A 26,976-nucleotide genomic window follows, 5' to 3' on the forward strand; every position below is an offset into this window, starting at 1 on the left:
GATTACTGCAACTCGCTGTTGGCTGGGCTCCCTGCCTGTGCCATTAAACCCCTACAACTCATCCAGAACGCCGCAGCCCGTCTGGTGTTCAACCTTCCCAAGTTCTCTCACGTCACCCCGCTCCTCCGCTCTCTCCACTGGCTTCCAGTTGAAGCTCGCATCCGCTACAAGTCCATGCTGCTTGCCTACGGAGCTGTGAGGGGAACGGCACCTCCGTACCTTCAGGCTCTGATCAGGCCCTACACCCAAACAAGGGCACTGCGTTCATCCACCTCTGGCCTGCTCGCCTCCCTACCTCTGAGGAAGCACAGCTCCCGCTCAGCCCAGTCAAAACTGTTCGCTGCTCTGGCACCCCAATGGTGGAACAAGCTCCCTCACGACGCCAGGACAGCGGAGTCAATCACCACCTTCCGGAGACACCTGAAACCCCACCTCTTTAAGGAATACCTGGGATAGGATAAAGTAATCCTTCTACCCCCCACCCCCCCCGAAAGATTTAGATGCACTATTGTAAAGTGGTTGTTCCACTGGATATCTTAAGGTGAATGCACCAATTTGTAAGTCGCTCTGGATAAGAGCGTCTGCTAAATGACTTAAATGTAAATGTAAATTTCAGCATGATAATGCACGGCCCCATGTCGCAAGGATCTGTGCACAATTTCTGCATACTTTTTGCATACTCACCAGACGTGTCACCCATTGAGCAGGTTTGGGATGCTCTGGATCGACGTGTACGATAGCGTGTTCCAGTACCTGCCAATGGCCATTGACGTGGAGTGGGACAACATTCCAAAAGGCCACAATTAACAGCCTGATCAAGAAGGAGATGTGTCGCGCTGCATGAGGCAAATGGTGGTCAGATACTGACGGGTTGTCTGACCAACACCCCTACCTTTTTTTAAAGGTACTATATCTGTGACCAACAGATTCATTTCTGTATTCCCAGTCATGTGAAATCCATAGATTAGTGCCCAAGGATTGTATTTAAATTGACGGATTTCCTAATATGAACTGTAACTCAGTAAAATCTTTGAAATAGTTTTTTCGTGTACATTTCTTTATTGATTCTTCCTGCTGAGAGGGCTCGTTGTGAGATCCTCACAGGACTCTGAACTGTGTCTAATCCTGGACTCAATGGGTCTGCCTAATCTCTCAGCTGGCTCTGACGGTTCGTAAAGCCCCACCGGAGTCTCACCTTAACACCATGTATGCAACACTACTCTCGCTTCCTTTTTCTTTTTCTTCTCCTCATTGACGCTTAGCAAAAGGGATTAGATTGAGCTGTCTTGTCTTTTCTGTTGACGTTGTTCTGTTCTCTGTGTACTTTAAATGTCACCTTTAGACATTATTTTGTCTTGTCTAAAGACAGGTTTGACTTCTATCCTACTGTTTTCCTTTTCTTTTTCTCTTTTGGTCTTTCTTTCTGCCTTTCTTTTTTCCTTCCCTTGTCACTTTCGGAATTTCTGTCTCTCTCTCCCGCAGTCGATCCATCTCCAAATGTTTCATTACCTTGTGGGACCAGAGGAAATGTGCCATGTAATCACCTGTGCCTACCCCATTTCTTCTATTTCTCATAGGCCCCTATACTGTCTTAAAGAAACAGAGCACAATCTCACCAATCCTTTATCCCTATGTGTACATTTCTTACATTTTCTGTGAGTTTCCTAAAAGGTCTCTTAAGGAAATAGAGCACACCACTGCAGTCTTTTAAGCCTATTTATAGTGTTGGGTTTGGATAGACTACCAGACTCTTTTCAGCCATACTCTGTAGTTAGAAGTGGAACTCTTCTACAGGAGAAAACCTGTAGAATACCTTATGAGTTTGTAGTGTATTTGATAGATGGAATGTTTCCATCTTACATCCTGTGGGAATCATTTACTGTCTATAGAAAACTGAGAGAGCCCAATCCTTTATAGCACTCCCAGTCTCTGTCATTCTCAGGCAAGTTCTAGTGTGATGGAACATTTTATTGTTTGTGCTTTTCTAAAAAAAACAATTTCTGTGTTCTATTCGTGTGCTTTTCTAATAACCAATTTCTGTGTTCATGCAAGTGACTGATTGAACGAATCTTCACTATCAGTATCTGTAATTTGGCAGTACGCCCAGAACCTTGTTTTGAAAAAGATATCTCAGTGTCAAGGTCTCAGCTTAGAGAGAAGAAGCCTCGTGAGGTATTGGTATGTCACATGAATGAAGAAAACGATAATGACGAATTAATTATGAATGATGAATAAGCTAAATCATGCAAATAACTTGTCTGTATATAAGATAACTAACGGGACTGCCCTGATAGAGCTCCTAATCGACATGTGTACTTGGTGTATTGAGTTGGTTGGAACCTCTCCAGCATGTTGATACTAAAGAATTATTCATTTAAGATTGAAAGAAAGAAAGAAAGAAAGAAAGAAAGGGGGATACCTAGTCAGTTGTACATTTACATTTACATTTAAGTCATTTAGCAGACGCTCTTATCCAGAGCGACTTACAAATTGGTGCATTCACCTTAAGATATCCAGTGGAACAACCACTTTACAATAGTGCATCTAAATCTTTCGGGGGGGGGTAGAAGGATTACTTTATCCTATCCCAGGTATTCCTTAAAGAGGTGGTGTTTCAGGTGTCTCCGGAAGGTGGTGATTGACTCCGCTGTCCTGGCGTCGTGAGGGAGCTTGTTCCACCATTGGGGTGCCAGAGCAGCGAACAGTTTTGACTGGGCTGAGCGGGAACTGTGCTTCCTCAGAGGTAGGGGGGCCAGCAGGCCAGAGGTGGATGAACGCAGTGCCCTTGTTTGGGTGTAGGGCCTGATCAGAGCCTGAAGGTACGGAGGTGCCGTTCCCCTCACAGCTCCGTAGGCAAGCAGCATGGACTTGTAGCGGATGCGAGCTTCAACTGGAAGCCAGTGGAGAGAGCGGAGGAGCGGGGTGACGTGAGAGAACTTGGGAAGGTTGAACACCAGACGGGCTGCGGCGTTCTGGATGAGTTGTAGGGGTTTAATGGCACAGGCAGGGAGCCCAGCCAACAGCGAGTTGCAGTAATCCAGACGGGAGATGACAAGTGCCTGGACTAGGACCTGCGCCGCTTCCTGTGTGAGGCAGGGTCGTACTCTGCGAATGTTGTAGAGCATGAACCTACAGGATCGTGTCACCGCCTTGATGTTAGTGGAGAACGACAGGGTGTTGTCCAGGGTCACGCCAAGGTTCTTAGCACTCTGGGAGGAGGACACAAGGGAGTTGTCGACCGTGATGGCGAGATCATGGAACGGGCAGTCCTTCCCTGGGAGGAGGAGCAGCTCCGTCTTGCCGAGGTTCAGCTTGAGGTGGTGAGCCGTCATCCACACTGATATGTACAACTGAATGCCTTCAACTGAAATGTATCTTCCGCATTTAACCCAACCAGAGAGGTGCGGGGGGCTGCCTTAATCAACAGCCATGGCGCCCGGAGAACAGTGGGTTAACTGCCTTGCTCAGAGGCAGAACTACAGATTTTTACCTTGTCAGCTCGGGTATTCGATCCAGCATCCTTTCGGTTACTGGCCCAACACTCTAACCACTAGGCTACCTATGTAGAATTTCCACGACACTAGCATTAACATTAACTACAGCTATTCACTCTGCTTTTACATGCACCGTCACAAAAAAACAATAGCATCAGCACTCCAAATGCTTTTATTTCCACTTGCTTACTCTGAGTACCCCCTCCCCCCATGCCATTCCTGTTGGTGTAGTCCATTAAACTGGACTGTCTGGACAGCGTTAATGAGGCAGCTGACCCCTGGGTGACCACGTGGTGACCTGCACTCTTACTTCTGCTTCTCCACCTCATTAATCTGCCAAGGATGCGGGACCCACCTCCACACCCCCCCCCCCCCACCCATCCAAAAAGTTTCCCTTCAACCACTCACCTCCCGCCCCCCCACCGGGAACCATGTTTTCAACCCCTCCCCATCCCCGGTCTGTGTCCAAAATGGCACCATATTCCCTATATAGTCCATTACTTTTGACCAGGGCCCATAGGAGCTGGAGTTTTAAGCCAAATAATTAAAAAAAATGCTTCACTGTCCAAATACATATGGAGGGGAGTGTAAGAAATAGGGTGCCATTTGGGACACTGCTCAGGTTGCCAGTCCAAATAGCTATTAGAGTGCATGCCCTTTCTACATGCAGATATAGGGGAGAGATACAAGTCAAGGCTGTATGTAGGAGGAGATGCTATCCATGTAGATAGCACCTTCATTTGATCACTCTGTTGCAGGACAACTTTCCTGCAATGCCGGAAATGTAAAACTTGTGGTGTATTTAAGGTTTAAAAAGGCTTCTGAAGTTTGTAATTTCCAGTTTGAAATGTCAATTGACTTTCCCTTACAAAAAATGTATCAATCCTATGAAAATGTCTATGAATTGTAATCGTAGAAAGCCAGTATGACGGTTTGCAATCTAGAATGGAAGGTGTCCGGTGTCTATGAGAAAAAATATCTGTGGAGTTCAAAAGGTACTCAAAACCATGAATAGGAATAACCCAAGGAGGCCAAGATGCAAAAATAATATACTTGATTTAATTCATGCTCAAAAGAATACAAAAAAGTGCAAGGTAATATAAAAAATGTAACAAAAACAGAGTATACGTTTCAGCCTTATGCCTTCGTCAGTGCTGTACAAACAAATGAAGCAGACATACTTAAGGAGACACACCTGCTATGCATAACAGGCGCAACAGTTGCAAACAGATAGGCGTCCCATCAACGGGACAGTTGTAAATTATGCAGCGCCTTGTGTCAACGATCACAGATTTTAGAAAAACAACAAATGTCGGTACATATAAGTGTCTTATATCGGCTGAAAGCTTAAATTCTTGTTAATATAACTGCACTATCCAATTTACAGTAGCTATTAGTGCAGAAAATGCCATGCTATTGTTTGAGGAGAGCTCCTAACAACAAAACACTTTTTTCACTGGGATAGGTTTGATAAATTCACCTCTGAAGGTGAAATGTGTACTTACATTCTGAAATCTTGCTCTAATTTATCATCCAAAGGGTCCCAGAGATAACATGAAGCGTCGTTTTGTTAGATAAAATCCTTTTTCATATCCTAAAAAGGTCCATATAGCATGCACGATCGATTTTGTATTACCACTCGTTCAATTTGCAAAGAAAGGAATCTGTGAAAATCTAACCAGAAACATTGTTTCAACCAGTCAAATCATGTTCGCATGTATTCCTCAGAGATCCTAGAACGTAACCAGACTTCACTATATCATTAGGGGTGTAGTATATCCTATAAGACACCATACTTGCTCAGAGAGCGACGCCTTCATGACATGCCGATGACGGTCTTCACTTGAACAACTCTAACTTTGTCAAATAAGCACCAATCAGGGTCAAACAAAGCTAGCTAGATAGTCAATGAGCTGGGCTTTATGAGAGTATCTGGAAACCCTGTATCTGTCGTAAAATGTAGCTACTAACCTTGTACAACAGCATGCCTTTTCCTTTTGGACAAGAATATTCAGAGTTAAGTTATGAAAACTGGTTGTTTTGCAAATGCTGAACTTATAATATGGCTACTAATACTGAAAAAGCTAAATCAAAGTCAAAGTATACAGATTTGATGATATTCTTGCAGAAAAATGTAATATGAATGCAAATGTCTCCTTCACAATTTGCCCAAATTTACCTGGGTGACATCACACTAAATGTCATGTAGTTCGCTCATACTTCAAGTTATTCGTCTGAAACTTTGCATATACAGTTCTGCCATCTTGTGGACACCATCGGAATTACAACCAGAGTGATGCTTCAAACTTGGACCTTTCTGTTGCATTTCAAAGATGGTGTTTTTTTCTTTGTATTTTCTTCCAACAAATCTATTCTGTTATATTCTCCTACATTCAATTCACATTTCCACAAACTTCAAATTGTTTCCTTTCAAATGGTACCAAGAATATGCATATCCTTGCTTCAGGGCCTGAGCTACAGGCAGTTAGATTTGGGTATATCATTTTAGGTGAAAATTTAAAATAAGGGGGCTATCCCTAAGAAGATTTATTAAGGAGACACACCTGCTGTGCGTAACAGGTGCAACCAGATAGTTGCTTAGATACTGGCAAATAGGAAGAAAAAAACCTGTGAATGGCACATAAGCCTCATGAAAATGTCTAGCACCTGGTGATTTCAGGTCATTTCTTCTGATGCTCGTTGATGCAATGCATCACTGTGATGCTCATTGATGCGTAACCGTTGTTGACTGAACGTAATGGGAAAGGGGGATACCTAATCAGTTGTACAACTGAATGCATTCAACTGAAATGTGTCTTCAGCATTTAACCCAACCCTTCTGAAACAGAGAGGTGCAGGGGGCTGTCATAATCGACATCCACGTTTTCGGTGCCTGGGGAACAGTGGGTTAACTGCCTTGCTCAGAGGCAGAATGACAGATTTTTACTTTGTCCGCTCAGGGAATCAATCCAGCAACCTTTCGGTTACTGGCCCACTAGGCTACCTGAAATGCCAGTGTATTGCAAGCCACATGGACAAGACAGTGTATAGACATGGTTAGATCCACAGGTAATTCATCTGTTGATAGTGTAGTCCTTATTTGTGATGAAAGTTCTGAAGGTGTTACACTTTTCAATACCTGCAAAGGCCGCACAATTGCAGCAGGGGAAGAAACCACGGGCATCATCTAGACGTTCCTTTGGAGATTTCGATGCATCATAAGTGTCTGCGTGCACCAGCATTTCCCTGAGGCTGCAGGACCTGGAGTGAGTGAACAGGGGAAGATTATGAAAGTCATCAAAGCCCACAGTTTGTAAATACATGCCAGTGTTGTCCAATAATGTTTTTAATGTCAGGGCTGTAAGGAGTGTATGCGGTACAGCACACGACAGAAAATTATTTATTTTTTGTTGCGTTTGCCTTGTAATGCATCACATCTGTCCATTGCCCGGCCTTTATCGGAAGTCCAAACTTTCTGTGGAGTAACCTCTGTGGAAATTCGATTCAATGATAAAATCCTCATTTCGAATGCAGATGTGTCTGATGCGTAAGAATTGGCTGTACTGCAAGCACCTCTTCAAAGAGTCAGGGTGGTAGCTTGATGCATGCTGAAGGACATATTTTTGTCCGTTCTTTTGACATAGAGGGTAGTGTAGAAGAAATTGTAAAAAATCACATGTCTAGAAAATGTATCTTGGCAGGGTCACATTCCAAACTGAGGTGATTTGGGGTCAACTAAGCCATTGTCATACGAGCCCAGTTCCATTTTGGTGCTTTTCCATATGATAAAAACGTCATCAATATACAGTAGCATTTGTAGAACACAATATTATAAGAAAAAATATTTTTAGAATGGATATATTTATCTTCAATGATGCCCATAAAAAGGTTGGTATTATCAGGGGCGAAGGTAGTGCCCATCGATGTGCCTCGGGATTGTAAATAATAATTCTTAGTTCTTAGTCAGAACCAACTCAGACAGGATTAGGGTCAGCTACAGAGTCTTGAGTAATGGAAAACCTCCAGCCCAATGTTGTGGGGAATGTTAGTGTACAACAGTGGAGGCTCCTCAGAGGAGGAAGGGGAGGATCATCCTCAGTGAATTTCATAAAAATAAAAATAGTTAAACATTAAAAAACGTTATCCTAGATAAAACTATACTAAAAATATTCACGTTACCAAATAATTTATAGAAACACACTGTTTTGCAATGAAGGTCTACAGTACCCTCAGCACGCTGTAGGTTAGCACCGTGTTGTAGCTGGAGGATAGCTAGCTTCTGAGCTCTTCAGAGCTCTTGCAGCATGAACTGACATGTCCACCCAATCAAACGATCAGAGAATGGCCTCCCGAGTGGCGCATTGGTCTAAGGCACTCCATTGTAGTGCTTGAGCCATCACTACAGACCTGGGTTTGATCCCAGGCTGTGTCGCAGACCCACGAGGCGGTGCCTAATTGGCCCAGCGTCGTCCGGGTTAGGGGAGGGTTTGGCCGGCCAGGATGTCCTTGTGCCATCACACTCTAGTGACTCCTTGTGGTGGGCCATGTGCATGCGTGCTGACTTCGGTCACCAGTTGTATAGTGTATCCTTAGACACACTGGTGCGGCTAGCTTCCAGATTAAGCGAGCAGTGTGTCAAGAAGCAGAGTGGCTTGACAGGGTTGTGTTTCAGAAGACGCATGGCTCTTGACCTTTGCCTGTCCTGAGTCTGTATGGGAGTTGCAGCAATGAGACAAGACTGTAACTACCAATTGGGGAGAAACAAAAGAGAAAAAAAAGATTAGAGGATGAATCTAGTACGGAAAGCATCAGCTACAGCTAGCTAGCACTGAAATGTATAAAATAGTAGTTGACTCAGATAGATATTTGGTTGTATTCTTTTTACTTTCACTTAGATAGAGAATGCAGCTTGCTAGTTTAGCCTACTCAAACACCCAGCTCAAACAGAGAAGAAAACTATATTAACTAGCTGGCTATGGCTATCCAACAATGGAACTCTTCCAAGTTAAGGTATGCTTTAGGTTGGATTAATTTATTGCCACCAGCGTAAGCGTAACTGCTGTAGTGGAAATTCTGTAGGAGGAGGGACTGGAGATTCTTCTGTCATCTCCAAAAGGGAGCCGTTTAGATAGACAGGAGGTTTTTGGTTTGGTGAGCCAGGGATAGACCTTACCATCTCTGTAGTCGACAGTGTCCTTCTTGAATGTTCTCAGTTTTTTTCTGAGTTCTTGTAGGTATTCCTCCATTAGGGACTTTAAATCTTCTTAATGTCAGCTTCGGATAAGGAGGATTTCAGTTTCTGTTCTTGTTCATCAATTTCTGTCTGAATACTAGTGAGTTCATTCTGTTTGAGGTAAATGACGAGGACAGTTAGGTCAGCGAAGCCTTCTTAGGGATCTCACACCATTTAGTGCAAACCTCCTGATTGTATCAGCCCATTGTGTGCTCTGATGTGTTTCATGATCTTCCCCTGTTCACTCACTCCAGGTCCCGCAGCCTCCGCGACATACTGGTGCGTGCAGAAACTTATGACTCATCGAAATCACCATAAGTGTGACCTTCAGATCTTTCGTCACAAATAAGGAATACACTATCAATGGATTCATTACCTGTGGATCTACTGTAGCAATGTAGTCTATCTACTGTCTTGTCCATGTGTCTTGCAATACACTGGAATTACACGCAGACAACTACAGTTACGCATCAATGAGCACCACAGTGCCATCAGAAGAAATGACCTGAAATCAGGGCTTAATGAGTAATTGGACCTTGCATGTTTCTTAATGTTGTGTCTACACGCACGAGTAAACCCCCGCCATGCCCCCCTTTTTAGCCTACTTGAGTATTTCATTCATATCTATTGCTTCTGATGTTGTTATGTAGCCTAGACCGTTGTCTTTTTCAATTATATGTGACACTTGAGAATTGACAATTTTTTTCATGTTCTACATATTCCTTGTTAATATGCATTTCCTCCCTATTCTCCAGTATCTAATAAACTATCTGTTTGCACCTGTTGCGTCTGTTACGCATAGCAGGTGTGTCTCCTTAAGTACGTGTCTTCTTCATTTGTTTGTACAGCACTGAAGAAAGCATAAGGCTGAAACGTATGCTCCATTTTTGTTAAATTGTTTATAGTACCTTGCACTTTCACTTTTTGTATTCTTTTGAGCATGGTTAAATTAAGTATATTATTTTTGCTTCTCTGCCTCCTTGGGTTATTCCTATTCATGGCTTTGAGTGGGAGTACCTTTTGAACTCTACATGAATTACAATCCACATAATTCACATTTCCTGTTGCTGCAGGATTATTTTCCTGCTGTAGCAACCTGGCTCAAATTAAGATCCTACATCCTGAATGTGATGTCTTAGATATGATATGAGAGAGGGGTGAAGAGGCAGGGGAGATTCTGAGTGGGAGCTGGCAGTATAAATCACAGAGGGAGATTAAATACATTTTATTACTTTCACTTTGGACGGCCATTTTGAGGATTTTGATTAATGATGACAGGTCCCCATAAATAAATCAATGTTTAAAAATATATTATGATCCCATCGGCTTAGGCCACCTGCATTATGGGGCCTTTATGATTTCATAACCACGCAAAGCCCACGCAACGCGACCAGGATTCATATGCCACTCCCGCAAATTAAATAATGCGTGATCGATGCCCGGGATCTTTCTAACGATCGCAACGCTCCTCCGCCTGCCTTGCAAATCCCTCTTAATATCAGTAAGTAGAGTGTCACCCATGCATTAGTGATCACACAGATAAGCATAGGAATGGAAGGATGATAGTTTAAAAGGATTGTGAAATACAGTTAATTCGGAAAGTATCCAGACCACTTGACTTTTTCCACTGTTATGTTACAGCCTTATTCTAAAATTAATAAAATATTTTTTCCCCTCATCAATCTACAGACAATATCCCATAACAACGAAGCAAAAACAGGTTTTTAGAATTTTTTGCAAATATATAAATAAATAAAAAACTGATCTCTGTACTTTGCTCCTTTCACCTTTCCCTCGATCCTGACTAGTTTCCCAGTCCCTGCCGCTAAAAAACATCCCCACAGCATGATGCTGCTGCCACCACCATGCTTCACCATAGGGATGGTGCCAGGTTTCCTCCAGATGGGTTCTTGGTCACCTCCCTGACCAATGCGCTTCTCCACGATTGCTCAGTTTGCAAGGGCGGACAGCTCTAGGAAGAGTCTTGGTGGTTCCAAACTTCTTCCATTTATGAATGATGGAGACCACTGTGTTCTTGGGGACCTTCAATGCTGCAGAAATGTTTTGGTACCCTTCCCCAGATCGGTGCCTCGACATAATCCTGTCTTGGAGCTCTACAGACAATTCCTTCGACATCATGGCTTTTTGCTCTGACATGCACTTTCAACTGTGGACCTTATATAGACTGGTGTGTGCCTTTCCAAATCATGTCCAATCAATTGAATTTACTACAGGTGGACTCCAATCAAGTTGTAGAAACATCTCAAGGATGATCAAAGGAAAAAAGATGCACCTGAGCTCAATACTTATGTAAATAAGGTATTTCATTTAATCCATTTTAGAATAACAATGTAACGTAACAAAATGTGGAAAAAAGGCAGAGGTCTAAATACTTTCCGAATGCACTGTATACTCATACGTTTACTGAACTCTTCCTCCACACCCCCTAAACATCCTCCTCTCCCTTCTGCCTGCAGTGTGACATGGTGCTGGTAGTGTAGAGTGGCTGGGCCTGTGGACTATTGCTATGGAGAGATAATTACCAAGATTACACCTGAGAACTAATCAGAGGTGTCACCCTGCATAAAGACACAGTGCTATAGTAATTAATGGTGGCCTGGTTCTCCATGCACTCCCACATCCACTCCTACTGGTCATTAACATCCCTGCATTCATCCGCCTGGCTGATGCACAGCACTGCCAGTCATCATTGGAATCTGATTGCATTGTGGGATGTTAGCTCTAATTCAGAGCAGTAAATGTGACTCCAATGGCCTCAACTCACCATTGATTGTCTGTTTTCCTTGGCGGTGTGCCTTGAGCTTTGCGCATTGGCCTCGGCACTGAAAGTCTGAGGGTCTCCTTATAAACTAGAGAGGGCTGGATATCGAACCCCTGCTCCATTCAATCTGCACTCATCATTGTTCTGTCAATGAGGATTGCCTTGGATGACTCTCCAACACAGCGATCACTGCCATATCCACATATTGTTGGGTACTCCGAATAGATGTAAATATCAACACATTCATAAACTGCAGATGCAGTAACTGGGAATGAAAAGAGGAAAACATCCTTTATGGAGATTTCGTGTGTATATTTATGCCTATAGCTTGGGCTAATTTGACGCAGCACAGATCCCAAAATACACGCAGGCCCTCATATAGAACATATTACTCGCCAGCTTCATATGCCTATTTCTCATGGTAACAAATGCACATTGGGAATGATACATTTCTGCTCCTGCTAATCTGATGCACTGGGGACGGGAGGGAGGGTTCCAGTGCCAGGAACACCACATTGACTGTCTACTCTAGCCGCTCATGTGAGGAGAGAAAGAAAAAAAACACTGAAGAGAGGAGGAGAAAACGAAGGGGAGCTGTCACAATGCACTGGAGGAGGATTGCTTTCCGTAGCGCGGCCTGGGGCCGGTATTACCATATCATGAGAACAATCCATCAAATTGGGGTAAATTGTACATGCTGTTTCAGGGCTATGTATACAGCAGTAATGAGATCATGGATACGATGGAGAGAAGGATGATGCTTCTAGCACGTGCCAGGGTTTGATTGTGTGTTAGCATGGTACACAGAGAAGAACAGGCTCATCCCTACACTCATACACTTGTTCATTCATCCGTCCAGAGCTTGCTTTTCATCCACTCCGCCGTTAGCTGGGGGGAAAAACATTGTCTCGCTCAGTGATGTAGTAGAGAAAAAAATAGGTGGGTAAACTCATTGCTGATCGAGACGAAAAAATAAACGCTCTCTATACTTTCAAAGCATATTTCCGCAAAAGGTGGGCAAACTGTTGGGCAAAAAAACAATTGAGTAGAATATCTGAAGTTAAAGACAGCTCATCTGGCATTTCAGCCCGTTCTCCCTCTCTCTCGCTAGACGTATACAGCAGTCTTGTATTGTTGATGGCTTGTATTCTTTGTGTAGGCTGTGTACTAGCTGTCATGTCCTTGTTATAGTGGTGTAGAAACATACAGACATCCCAGCAGGAATTATCCAGTGTCTTCGAGAATCTCTCTCTCTCTCTTTTTCTGCCTCTGTGTGTGTATGCGTGTGTATGTATGTGTCTGTTTATGTGTGTGTTTGTGCGAATTGCTACAGAGAGAGAACACTGAGGACGATATTAGGGATATAGTAATGTGAAATCCCAGTACTTCCCTATAACTGTGTTGGTTGGGGGAGAGAGTTGAGTTGTGTGCAGCATCATGTGTGTTGGCCGGGGAATAGAGTTGTGTGTAATACCATTTGTGTTGTCCATTTAGTTGAAGTTCCATTAATTAGTCCTCCGATGTCATGGACGACTTCCTACAATTACCGATCGAACTTCCATCTCAGCAAACGGGAAGTGGGGAGGGGGCTCTGGGTGGTGCAGGAGTCACTAAACTCACGGTTCCCTTTTTATCAATACCTCCTCCCAATCATAGAGAACTCCAAATTGTATTAGGTTCCATTAAAAATAAAGATAGCAGCCAGCATCTGAGTGTCTGACATGCATGGTAGATGATCCCCTATTGTGCCGAATGAGAAGTGGAAGAGAAGAGCTGTGTTGTGACTGTTTTATTGGAGATTCTATTCTCTCAAACTTGAGCGCCAATGTGCATGTAGTGCCCGTGTGGACATTAGCACGCGCGCCCCGGTGTTTGTGAGTGCATGAGCATGTGATTTTGCGTGTGCATTCCCCTGCTTAATTACGCTGATTGGGGATTGTAACTCATTGCCGCTCACAGCACGGGCTGCATTCCAAACACTTCCAGACACACTCTATCCCCTCAGCCCTCAAATTAAGTGGACACTTCTGATGACGTATCATGACGTCTGACGAGTATACACTTGCAGGGAGGAAGGAATGATTTTTAAATGGACCGTCCTTGCCCGCAAATTCGTCACTTTTTCATTCCGTGATGATTGTGTTTTCAGCCACCGATAGCTTGTGGGTGCTTTATATGCGCTACAGTCAATTATGATCGCATGTCTACTTATATTAACTATATAGTTATTAATATACGCCTACTGTATGATAGCTAGCAAATTAATTAGTGTCACGTCCTGACCAGTATAGAGGATTATTTGTATTATTTGGTCAGGGCGTGGCAGAGGTATGTTTGTTTTGTATGGTGTTTTTTTTTTGTGTATAGCTTAGAGGGGTGTGTTATTTATGTGTTCCGGGGTTTTGTGGTGTATGAGTAGGTTCTAGATTAAGTTTTCTATGTGCAGGTTTGGTTGCTGGACTCTCAATTGGAGGCAGGTGTTTCTAGTTGCCTCTGATTGGGAGTCCTATAAGTAGGTGTGTGTTTTGTTTGTCACTTGTGGGTAGTTGTATGTTAGCACTGCTTTTCTTTAGCATGCTACACGGTTCCTGTTGTTTGTTTTTTTCCCCTCGTGTTCACATTGAAAATAAATAATGATGAGCACGCAATCCACTGCATATTGGTCCACTTTGTCTGACAGCGATTTCAACGTATCTTCTGATGAAGAGGTTTGTGACAATTAGCTAACTAACATTAGCCTGCGTAGCTACTTCTGAAGAAGGAAACATTTTTATTTCTACAATTTCCAAAAGCTAACCGAACAAAAAACATTACTTTTATGAGATGTGTTTGTGCATTAGTATCACAATTTCTAACTTATTTACATTTGGTTTTACTTACACTTGTATGTTGACTCAATATTGACGTTGAGGTTTTAAGTTTTGTCAGAGTGAGGGAGAGGGAATGTGATTGTGAAGGACTGCACTTAGCGCTTAAGCGTACTCATATAGCGCTGGAATCAGTATAATATCATATATAATATGATGTATGCCATTTAGCAGATGCTTTTATCAAAAGCGACTTACAATAATGCTCATATATTTTACCGATTCCAGCACTAGAATACTATCTGACGTTCACAGCACAACTTCCTCCTCAGTATCAGTCAACTTCATTACAGCCGAAGAATGAGTGTGTTGTGAATGTTTAATGTTCACCGGCCAAGACTGGAAAAAGCACAATAACCAGGGTTGTGTTCAAGGTTTTTTTAATGTAATTGTTGCAAGGTTATTATAGTTTTAAATATTCATTTTTATTTCTATTAGTTTTCTATTTAAATGCATTTGAAATTCAGTTTAGTTTCAGTTAGTTTTCAGATCTGATTTACTTTTATTTTAGTTAAGTATTATTAAAAACATTTATATTTAGTTTTTATTTTATTTAGTTTCAGTTTTAGTTTTAGTGTTAGAGTAGCTAATGCGTGGGAGGCTACTGTAGGAGTGAATAATTTGTGTTGCATAGTTGTGTTTTTTGGGGATTTAACTTCTTGCCACTGGGGAGCAGTATTGCATAAGTTGATTGATCAGGTCATAGGTTAGGTTTAAAGTCAGACTCAGCGAGATGATGAAGATGCACCAGGTAAACAGAAGTAGAAGGTACATTTTCTGAACATCCAGGGGCGTTGAAGTGCGAGGCTAAACTTCTCTGCTGTTTTGGTCCTGTAGCTACCACGTTGTAGCAGAGTGAAGTGCACCCGTGCCTATACTCAGATACACTGTGTGACTGTGTGAGAGCAAAGGCTTGCTTTGCAATAATCTCATGGGGTGTGATGCTCTGCTCAGACGTTGCTGACGCCTGCCAGATCTTACAACACCTGGATAGGTTTTTTAAAGTGATGTCCATCTTTTCCTTTCAAGACGATTTGATACATATCTAAGTACATTGGTTCTGATATGATACAGGAATGATCCATTTTAGTTTAAAATTATTTGGTTTGATTAGAGGAACGAATCGATGCAATTCAGTTCAATGTGATACGATGCACTAACATTTGTTGCATAAACACATTCATTTTCCATTCTAATCTGCTGCTGATGGATCTCAAACTGGTTCTCTCTGAGCTGACTTCTCTCTGAGCTGACTTCTCTCTGAGCTGACTTCTCTCTGAGCTGACTTCTCTCTGAGCTGACTTCTCTCTGAGCTGTGTGTGTCAATTATATACATGTCTATGGTGTATGTAGCCATAAGGGAAACTGGGCATCTACTACCCTACTATGAGATATGGGGGGGAAATGTTACTTTTGATCTGAAATCAACATCACCCATTCATTTGTAATTTTTTGCAGATTCAAAGTGTTTGCGTTGGTAATGTATTATTTTTCTTACATTTGCACAACCTTGGATTTCACCCCTGGCTCAAAATCAAATCGAATGATATTTGTCAAATACATGTTTAGCAGATGTTAATGCGAGTGTAGCGAAATGTTTGCGCTTCTGGTTCCGACAGTGCAGTAATATCTAACAAGTAATCTAACAATACCCCAACAACGACCTAATAGACACAAATCAAATCAAATGGTTTAGACTGTTTGGAAGTTGGACTTTTATTCTCCTCCCGCTTCAACAGCACGGGTAGCAAAAGTGATTGCTGTCCTCGTTATGAAATTGTCAACTTTACCCTGTATATGTAAAAATTACTTTATACACTGCTTGTTAAAGCAAAACTACCAAAACTATTGCTGATGGTAAACATGAACAATCAAATAAAAACTAATGTAGCCTAAACTAAGATCAGCAGGTATGCTATAGCCAGTTGAGGGTTGTGTCTCCTGCGATAGCTTAGGCTACTTTATTCCAGTAAAAACTATTTTCAACGGCGCATTTGATGATAACCAAGCAAATGACATTGGTTGTCACTCAACTAATAAAGCCTAATATTGCGCAAGCCATTATACAAACATTTGAATGCTGAAGGTGAACCTCTTGTTGGTCAGCGTGCCAAGCAGTCCGACGGACTAATCTGGGTTTGATGGATGCCAGGAGAACGCTACCTGCCCGAACGCATATTGCCAACTGTAAAGTTTGGTAGAGGAGGAATAATGATCTGGGGCTGTTTTTCATGGTTCGGGCAAGGCCCCTTAGTTCCAGTGAAAGAGAATCTCAATGCTACAGCATACAATGAAATTCTAGACGATTCTGTGCTTCCAACTTTGTGGCAACAGTTTGGGGAAGGCCCTTTCCTGTTTCAGCATGACAATGCCCCTGTGCACAAAGCAAGGTTCATACAGAAATTGTTTGTCGAGATCGGTGTGGAAGAATTTGACTGGCCTGTACAATGCCCCAACATCAACCCCATTGAACACCTTTGGGATGAATTGGTTCCGACAGTGCAGTATTGGAACTCCGACTGCTAGCCATGTCTAATCGCCCAACATCAGTGCCCGACCTCAATGCTCTTGTGGTTAAATGTAAGCAAGTCCCCACAGCACTGTTCCAACATCTAGTGGAAAGTCTTCCCATAAGAGTGGAGGCTTTTATAGAAACAAAGGGGGAACAACTCCATATTAATGCCCATGATTTTGGAATGAGATGTTTGACGAGCAGGTGCCCAGATACTTTTGGTCATGTAGTTTATCTTAAACATTTGAACCGTGGACCGATGCGTATCGGTGAATCGTTACATCCCTAGTATTTTGCGTATCAGCTAACCACATGATTGCATGCCACATCATTGATTGTGCAGTCGGGCACCATATGATGTGGTTAGCTGATACCTATCTAGGCATTGTAAGATCATCCCGTCAGTAGAGGATGCCTGGTTATTTTTAAATGACTTCCTCACCATAAGCATGCCCCATTCAAGAAATGTACAACCAGGAACAGATATAGCCCTTGGTTCTCTCCAGACCTGACTGCCCTTAACCAACACAAAAACATCCTGTGGTGTTCTGCATTAGCATCGAACAGCCCCAGTGATATGCAACTTTTCAGGGAAATTAGAAACCAATATACACAGGCAGTTAGAAAAGCCAAGGCTAGTTTTTTTCAAGCAGGAATTTGCTTCCTGCAACACAAACTCAAAAGTTCTGGGACACTGTAAAGTCCATGGAGAATAAGAACACCTCCTCCCAGCTGCCCACTGCACTCTGTCACCACCAATAAATCCACTATAATTGAGAATTTCAATAAGCATTTTTCTACCGCTGGCCATGCTTTCCACCTGGCTACCCCTACCACGGTCAACAGCAGTGCACCCCCCCACAGCTACTCGCCCAAGCCTTCCCCAATACTCCTTCTCCCAAATCCAGTCAGCTGATGTTCTGAAAGAGCTGTAAAATCTGGACCCCTACAAATCAGCCGGGCTAGACAATCTGGAGCCTTTCTTTCTAAAATGATCAGCCGAAATTGTTGCAACCCCTATTACTAGCCCGTTCAACCTCTCTTTAGTGTCGTCTGAGATTCCCAAGATTGGAAAGCAGCTGCTGTCATCCCCCTCTTCAAAGGAGGGGACACTCTTGACCCAAACTGCTACAGACCTATATATATCCTACCCTGCCTTTCTAAGGTCTTCGAAAGCCAAGTCAACAAACAGATTACCGACCATTTCGAATCCCACCGCACCTTCTCCGCTATGCAATCTGGTTTCAGAGCTGGTCATGGGTTCACCTCAGCCACGCTCAAGGTCCTAAACGATATCGTAACCGTCATCGATAAGAAACAATACTGTGCTGACGTTTTATGCATGCTCTTCAACAGATCGCTGCCTGCACCTGCCCACCTGTCCAGCATCACTACTCTGGACGGTTCTGACTTAGAATATGTGGACAAATACCTAGGTGTCTGGTTAGACTGTAAGCTCTCCTTCCAGACTCACATCAAACATCTCGAATCCAAAGTTAAATCTAGAATTGGCTTCCTATTTCGCAACAAAGCATCCTTCACTCATGCTGCCAAACATACCCTCGTAAAACTGACCATCCTACCGATCCTCGACTTCGGCGATGTCATTTACAAAATAGCCTCCAATATGCTACTCAATAAACTGGATGCAGTCTATCACAGTGCCATCCGTTCTGTCACCAAAGCCCCATATACTACCCACCACTGCGACCTGTACGCTCTCGTTGGCTGGGCCTTACTTCATACTCGTTGCCAAACCCACTGGTTCCAGGTCATCTACAAGACCCTGCTAGGTAAAGTCCCCCCTTATCTCTGCTCACTGGTCACCATAGCAGCACCCACCTGTAGCACGCGCTCCAGCAGGTATATCTCTCTGGTCACCCCTAAAGCCAATTCCTCCTTTGGCCGTCTCTCCTTCCAGTTCTCTGCTGCCAATGATTGGAATGAACTACAAAAATCTCTGAAACGGGAAACGCTTATCTCCCTCACTAGCTTTAAGCACCAGCTGTCAGAGCAGCTCACAGATCACTGCACCTGTACATAGCCCATCTATAATTTAGCCCAAACAACTGCCTCCTCCCCTACTGTATTTATTTATTTATTTATTTAGCTCTTTTGCACCCCATTATTTATATTTCTACTTTGCACTTTCTTCCACTACAAATCTACCATTCCAGTGTTTTACTTGCTATATTGTATTTACTTTGCCACCATGGCTTTTTTTTCCCTTTACCTCCCTTATCTCACCTCATTTGCTCACATTGTATATAGACTTATTTTTTCTATTGTATTATTGACTGCATGTTTGTTTTACTCCATGTGTAACTCTGTGTTGTATGTGTCGAACTGCTTTGCTTTATCTTGGCCAGGTCGCAATTGTAAATGAGAACTTGTTCTCAACTTGCCTACCTGATTAAATAAAGGTGAAATATATATATTTTTTAAGATCTGGCATGCATCAACAGAGGAACACGACCAACATTTTATAGCAATCTGGTGACCAACTGCACAGTCGATGATGTGGTATGCAACCATTGGTTGATGCATGTAATGTCCCACCGGGCGAACGCGACCAATATCTGCTTGTGGCAATGTCACCTCTCTGAGTCCACCTTTAAGTGAAAGTAAATTTCAATGTGAACCACCAGATTCAGAATCTTAAACCCCATAAAAATGTTACCATAACATTTACTAAATCTAAGTAAAACTGAACATAATGAATTTGAGTTAGTTTTGGAGTTGATGTTAATAGTTTCAGTGTAGTTTTAGTTTACTATAATAACCTTGCGTTGTCTCTTTAGGGTAGCATTAAGGAGGATATAAGACGTCTTACTTTTTATGGGAAGCAAAATGTCTGTAGTCTGAGGTCTCTCTTCTCTGGTGACCGGTGCTCCTCTAAGGGTGCTTTGGGTGTTGTATGATAACAGATGGCTTTGGGATACACAGCTTGTCAGTGTTTTGGTTTAGCTCTCTGACATGATTGAGCACTTTGCCTTATGTTCACTTGTACATAAATTACTTTAACGCCGTCTGTAGTAGTGTACCAGTCATTCACTAAGACAGGTGTCCTTGGCATTTTACAATGCAGCCATGATCTGGCTTGGCTTACTGTAGTACCTGCTCCACTAATCTCTATCTATCTGCTCAAGGAGAGCTGTAGCTCATCAGCTGCCCTGCCCTGGCCTAGCCCTATCATGGAGTTCTCTACTCCCAGTCTGTCCAGCTCACTGGGAACATGCCTGAACATAATTATGGACAGTAATGTGGCATGAACACTCTCCTGAGAGTGACCCAGACTGGCTGCTGCGGTGTCGCTTTATTTCCATTTTCGCTGCTGCTGAAACATTACCCTCAATTCAACTAAATTCAAAATACTTAATTTATTCCACAAGGGGCAATATATAGACATACAACATGAAACATTGGCATACTAATTAGACCTTTGTGTGCTCCCATACACATATATTACTGTAGCAGAGCTGAGGGCAAGTCTCATGACTCTCACTACACTCTCACTGGAGTCTCACTACACTCTCACTGGAGTCTCACCACACTCTCACTGGAGTCTCACCACACTCTCACTGGACTCTCACTGGAGTCTCACCACACTCTCACTGGAGTCTCACTGGAGTCTCACAGTTGTTCATAGCCGAGTCACCAACAGGCACTGGAGACACAACCGGATTGGCTTCTTGGTGTTCTGGGGTTGATTGATGTCATTTCGGACCCTCCATCGCCCACAGCTCATTGGCTCTCCCATTACACTCTCAACCAATAGCCTAATGGGTATTGGCTTCCTCCCTGCTTTGGTGTTCATATTCATGTGATGTCTGGTAACATTTAAACAGTGACTCTTTCTAACAACAACACTCCTCTGTGGTATTAGTGTTGTCATGGCTGAGAACTACTGAGAATTTAAGCTCAGTGTCAGAGTAAATATGCTGGGGAGTAATGAATAGTTTGAGTATTAATTAATTGCCTTTTGTAGGACCTTGCTCTGGATAAATTCTGACTCTCTGATAGGCTTCCTCTTCAACTAGGCTGCAAACTGATACCATTGTACATATACATATTACAATATGACAATATTACACACACATAGAACATGTACTGGATGAGAAGATCAGAGGAGCAGGGAATGTAACCCAGTCCTTTCTCTGAACCACATTGCTGTTATGACTCAGTATTTGACGCAAGTGGAGGGAGATCACAGCAAACACTCTGACAGGGTAGACATGCAGTGATGTTGGGTGTATTTCTCAACAATGACCTTATTGCTATACTGTACTTCATTTGAAAGCATTGAGGAAATAACATCCTGGCCCCGCATTGTCACTTCCTGTACCCTGCTACTTTGTCTTCTTCTGGGAGCAGTAACTACCACTACACCCTCGGATGCATATGCAGGCACACACATTCAATGTATGTTCACTCAAGCACACATCGCATACATACAAGATGCAGTAGATAAAGCTTCTCTTTATGAGTTCCAGTCCCATCCTCTTCATTAAAGATGATCAGTATCTGGTAATATTTCAAACGGTCTTTTCTCCAATATTTGATATTTCCTCCTTCTGCCCTCTGCGGCCTGTGGGAATATGTTTGTATCAAATCAAATTGTATTGGTCACATACACGTGTTTAGCAGATTTTATTGCGGATGTAGCGAAATGCTTGAGCTTCTAGTTCCGACAGTGCAGCAATATCTAATAAGTAATATCTAACAATTTGACAACAAATAACTAATACACACAAATCTAAGTAAACGAATGGAATTAAGAATATAGAAATATGTGGATGAGCAATGTCAGAGAGGCATAGACTAAGATACAGTAGATAGTATAGAATACAGTATATACATATGAGATGAGTAATGCAAGATATGTAAACATTATTAAAGGGACATTATTAAAGTGACTAGTGTTCCATTTATTAAAGTGGCCAATGATTTCAAGTCTGTGTATGTAGGCAACAGCCTCTCTGTGCTAGTGATGGCCATTTAACAGTCTGATGGCCTTGAGATAGAAGCTGTTTTTCAGTCTCTCTGTCCCAGCTTTGATGCACCTGTACTGACCTCACCTTCTGGATGGTAGCGGGGTGAACAGGCAGTGGCTCGGGTGGTTGTTGTCCTTGATTGATGATCTTTTTGTCATTCCTGTGACATAGGGTGCTGTAGGTGTCCTGGAGGGCAGGTAGTTTGCCCCCGGTGATGCGTTGTGCAGACCGCACCACCCTCTGGAGAGCCCTGCGGTTGTGGGCGGTGCGGTTTCCGTACCAGGCGGTGATGCAGCCCGACAGGATGCTCTCAATTGTGCATCTTTAAAAGTTTATGAGGGTTTTAGGTGACAAGCCAAATTTCTTCAGCTTCCTGAGGTTGAAGAGGCTCTGTTGCGCCTTCTTCACCACACTATTTGTGTGGGTGGACCATTTCAGTTTGTCAGTGATATGTACGCTGAGGAACTTAACTTTCCTCCTTCTCTGCTGCTGTCCCGTCGATGTGGATGGGGGGGCTCCCTCTGCTGTTTCCTGAAGTCCACGATCATCTCCTTTGTTTTGTTGACGTTGAGTGAGAGGTTATTTTCCTGACACCACACTCCCAAGTCGTTGTTGGTAATCAAGTCTACTACTGTTGTCGTCTGCAAACTTGATGATTGAGTTTGAGGCATGCATGGCCAAGCAGTCATGGGTGAATAGTGAGTACAGGAGGGGGCTGAGCTCGCACCCTTGTGGGGCCCCAGTGTTGAGGATCAGCGAAGTGGAGATGTTGTTTCCTACCTTCACAACCTGGGGGCGGCCCGTCAGGAAGTACCGGACCCAATTGCACAGGGTGGGGTTTAGACCCGGGGGCCTTGAGCTTAATGATGAGCTTGGAGTTTACTATGGTGTTGAATGCTGAGCTATAGTCAATGAACAGCGTTCTTACATTGGTGTTCCTTGTCCAGATGGGATAGGGCAGTTATTAGTGTGACGGTGATTGCATCGTCTGTGGACCTATTGGGGCGGTAAGCAAATTCAAGTGGGTCTAGGGTGACAGGTAAGGTGGAGGTGATATGATCCTTATGGGTGTGCGTGTGTTGTGTGTGTGTGTGTGTGTGCATGTATGTGTGAGTGAGTGCGCATGTTTCAACTGCCCACTTCCATCCTGTAAAGCTCCAGGTCTTGGCCCCCATGCTGGTTCTCTGATTGAGTTCCCTGCTCCCTCAGTGGGGGGGGGGGCTGAACCTCCCAGAGCTGCCCCAGACAGAAGCACTCTATCTTTGTCACTGCCCTGCTGAGTCTTGGCCTCAGACAACTTCCAGCCCACCACAGAGCACCAGCCCTTACCTTTGACCTATTGGAATTGAGATTCCTCCAACGATTAGCGCCCATGCCTGCCTAGCTACATTTCATCTGCCTCTATTTCAAAGGCCCTGTTTTATTCCTCCCCACCACAAACACACACACACACTCACAATCCAAACAGGCCCGCTGCGGCACGGCACAAACAGTCTGCTCCACAGCGTGGCGGCTTTGTGTTGAAATTGATTCTGTTCTTTGATGTATCATTGTTGTCACTGCTAACCAAAAAGCTGCTCGCCAGAAAGGATCCTCCTAGAGTCTCCAAGGAAAAGAGTTGTATTTTTTCCTGTGTTTTCTCAGCCCCATTCATAAAGGTGTTAGGCTTAAAGAACACACACCGCTGCTACCCAGGCCCTTCCTGTTGAGTAGATTCCATCTTACTATTTAATTTTTGAAGGGCTGTAATTTCAATCTGTCATACTTTCATTCCTTCCTGGAGTCCTTTGTCACCACAGCTCTCTGCTGGAGAAGAATCTCACTAAGCGGAACAATGAGTTATTGTGTGTCTACGTGTTTGCACGCATGTTTTTTTTAAGCGCAACTAGCTCTCACAGTCTCACGTCAGAATTAGACGTTCACCCATGTTTCTCAAACATCATTTCTAAGTGTTTAAGGTTAAGTTTAGGTATAAACTCCACATTTTACAGCTAAGGGTTAAGTTTAGGCATTAACTCCGAAATCTTAAGGTTATGTATTAACTCCGAATGGTTAAGGTTTGGGATGGGCTTAAATCAAAAATATCAAAAACAACTTTCTATCGCTGGATTCGAACATGCAACCTTTGCCACCAAAACTCCAAATGTTTAAGCTCAGGGTTAAGTTTAGGCATTAACTCTGAAATTGTAAGGTTCATTATTAGCTCTGAATGGTTAAGGTAAGGGATAAGGTTTGGGATAGGCTTAAAACAAAAATCTGAACCTACTTGTCGTTAACAGCGCTCACTGTTGCCCCCTAGTGGCCAGTTTCCAAGTCATTTCCCAATGTCCTCAGACATGGATGGACGTCAAATACTGACTTGTATCACAGGTGACCTGGCTGTGTAAGTGTGTGTGTATATCATCAATGCATGTGCATATTCTTGAATGTTAGCTCATTGACACACAGGTCGATACAGCCCGACGATCCAGGAAAAGCCTCTTGACACATCAATCTCACACTCAGGGGCTCCCGAGAGACACACTGGTCTAAGGCACTGCATCTCAGTGCTTGAGATGGCACTACAGATCCTGGTTCAATTCCAGGCTGTATCACAACCAGCTGTGATTGGGAGTCCCATAGGGCGGCGCACAATTGGCTCAGCGTCTTTAGGTTTGGCCGGGGTAGGCCGTCATTATAAAGAAGAATTTGTTCTTAACTGACTTGCCTAGTTAAATAAAATGCAGTAACTACACTATTGTGTGTCTTATTCTATTTCTTTCAGTGTTTGTCTCAGGCATGCATCTTGAAGAAGCAGCAGCGGGAAAAGCAGCTGGTAGCTGACTCTGTGCTTTGTTCAGTTAGACTAGTGTTCTATGGAAATGTTGCTCCCTCTCTCTGGATGCATTGAAAGGGCAAAGTATGGTTATGTTTATAATGAGACACAGAGGGAAGCAGGCTGACCTCTCTGGCCAGCAGACTGCAGCCATTTATAATCCTCAACACATGCTGTGGCAATTCCAGCCACCAGTTCACATACTGCCCTCTGCTGGACACTGCATGGGGAGTGTGTGTGTGTGTGTGTGTGTGTGTGTCAAAATTGATTTGAACAGAATAGAAAAGGGACAAGATAAGTAAACAGTATCTTTTTATGATTGAGCTTTTCTGTCTTGCCCAAGAAAATATTTTTGCAGTGCTGCTCCCTCATATGTTGCAGTCTGTCCTCCAAAACTCTGCAACCATAAGCTCTCAGTACACATTGATCTCACGACTAGTCTTTGAAGTGTGTGTAATGCTTAACTAGAACAGCTTCTGGGAGTCTCAAATGGAAAATATACTCTGCTAGAATGTTCGGCTCCAAGACCTTGGATCTCAGTGTTCTCGCCTTGTGGATCATGGTATTGCTCCTGTTGCACAATATGACAGTAAGGACACAACTTAGTTGGTACAATACAATACAGGCATCAGTTTCCAACCAACTCATTCTCCTGTAGATTGTGTAATGCCTATCTGTGTCAGTGAGCACTTTCCTTGAACACTAAGAGGCATCTCATACTCCACTTAACAAAAAATTCAACAGTAACACAAGAGGGTTTGTTTCTAAATAATACTTGGCATTGACGGCAAGTTTCAGGACCCTGGCACAGGTTGTAGTTTCAGGATTCCAAATGCACATTTGTTTGTTTGCCAGGGATGTTTTGTATCTAGTTTTATCTTAGATAAAGAATGCCAGGCGACAGACAGTCATGCGGGCTGATCAAATAGAAGGCTCAGCAAATCAAATACGTTTAGGATTTTTGTATTCATTGTTTTTCTGCGTCTTTGTTTGCATTACAATCAGTGGAGAGTCAGTGTTATGCTTTGCCAAGGAGGATCAAAAGTCAATTGCTTTTTTCTCCCTCATGCTTCTGGGGGAGTGTGTGGCAGAATTGAACTAATCTCGAGTTGGGTTTCATTAGATACATGTAACAGCTCTCTTTTTTTTTGAAGTACTTGTCTGTGTGGCACTCCCTTTTCCCTTCTATATTAGCGTCTCTTTTTGTCTCACTGATGATAATAATGCCAATGCATCATAACGCCTTTTCTAAACACCAAAGATCACTTGGCAGACAAATAAAAACCACATCTCTTTACCTCTTCTCCCCTCTCCCCCAGGCCAGAGGCGGGCTATCAGAAGGTTGTCCAGGTGGATCTGGAGGTGAACGGGCTGCTGGACCCGCAGGGCAGCCGGATGGTGACGTGGCAGGTGGAGTACCCTCTAACTCGCTCCCTCACTGATGAGGTCCAAACCCTCATCCGCCTGGCACCACAGGACCTGGGTGGCATTGTGCCACTGGCCATGGTGAGTGGAGCCCCAGAGGAACCAGAAAGAGTGTGTGTGTGTGCGTGTGTGTGTGTGTGTGCGTGTGTGTGTGTGTGTGTGTGTGTGCAGCTTTACCTCACATGGCTGACTGCACTCTGCAGGAGGCTTTGTCTCTCGTCTCTCCAAGGCTGACACCCGAGTGTTTTTTACCTATCTTTGCAATTCTAAACACTCATATCATCGATTTCCCCCCGCTCTAATGCTTTGATGTCTTTGTCTCAGTCTACTGCCTGCATCTGGAAAAAGCAGAGGAAAGTCAAATTGCTCTTACAGGTGTAAATAAGAGGATTTTTTAACCTTTTAATGATATGATCATTTTGTGTTGGCTGTGAAGCTAGGAGGCCATTTTGAAAGTGATGTGTCTGAGTAGTGAGGTGAACAAGCTGAAGTTCCATGTTGAAAGCCCAAACCTCTCTGCTTTGTTTAAACACTAAGCTTGCACTTCTTAATTGGCTGTAATTTGGCTAATAGAGCTTTCGGTACTTTCCATGATTGAGAAGGTAATTGAGTTTGGACACAGCATAATCCTTTTAAAAAGCGAATGGATACTGTACATCGGCAAGTGACTCTAGACAACCAAATGTATTACAATAATGCATATTTATATATGATAAATTGTTTGCAACTGTTTGGCTTTCAGTGTTGTTGTTGATTTTAGTTTTTACACCCTGAAAATAAAAATGTACGCTGCAGGCAGATTCTTTGTAAATTTTCCAAACTGCAGATTGTGGCGGGTTATGGGTTATGTGGAA

The 26,976-nt window shown here is 43.2% G+C and overlaps 1 protein-coding gene across 1 annotated transcript in view; it reads left to right on the top strand.

Moving 5' to 3' along the window:
* The window catches only part of LOC115160280 (transmembrane protein 132C-like), a 119,868-nt gene that overhangs the window by 45,981 nt on the left and 46,911 nt on the right, over window positions 1-26,976 (top strand). Inside the window, exon 4 of the mRNA XM_029710642.1 lies at window positions 26,017-26,203. Coding sequence (XP_029566502.1) covers window positions 26,017-26,203 — 187 coding nt within the window. The remainder of the gene's footprint in view (window positions 1-26,016; window positions 26,204-26,976) is intronic.

The sequence above is a fragment of the Salmo trutta genome, chromosome 23 (assembly GCF_901001165.1).
Source record: "Salmo trutta chromosome 23, fSalTru1.1, whole genome shotgun sequence".
Taxonomy (NCBI): domain Eukaryota; kingdom Metazoa; phylum Chordata; class Actinopteri; order Salmoniformes; family Salmonidae; genus Salmo; species Salmo trutta.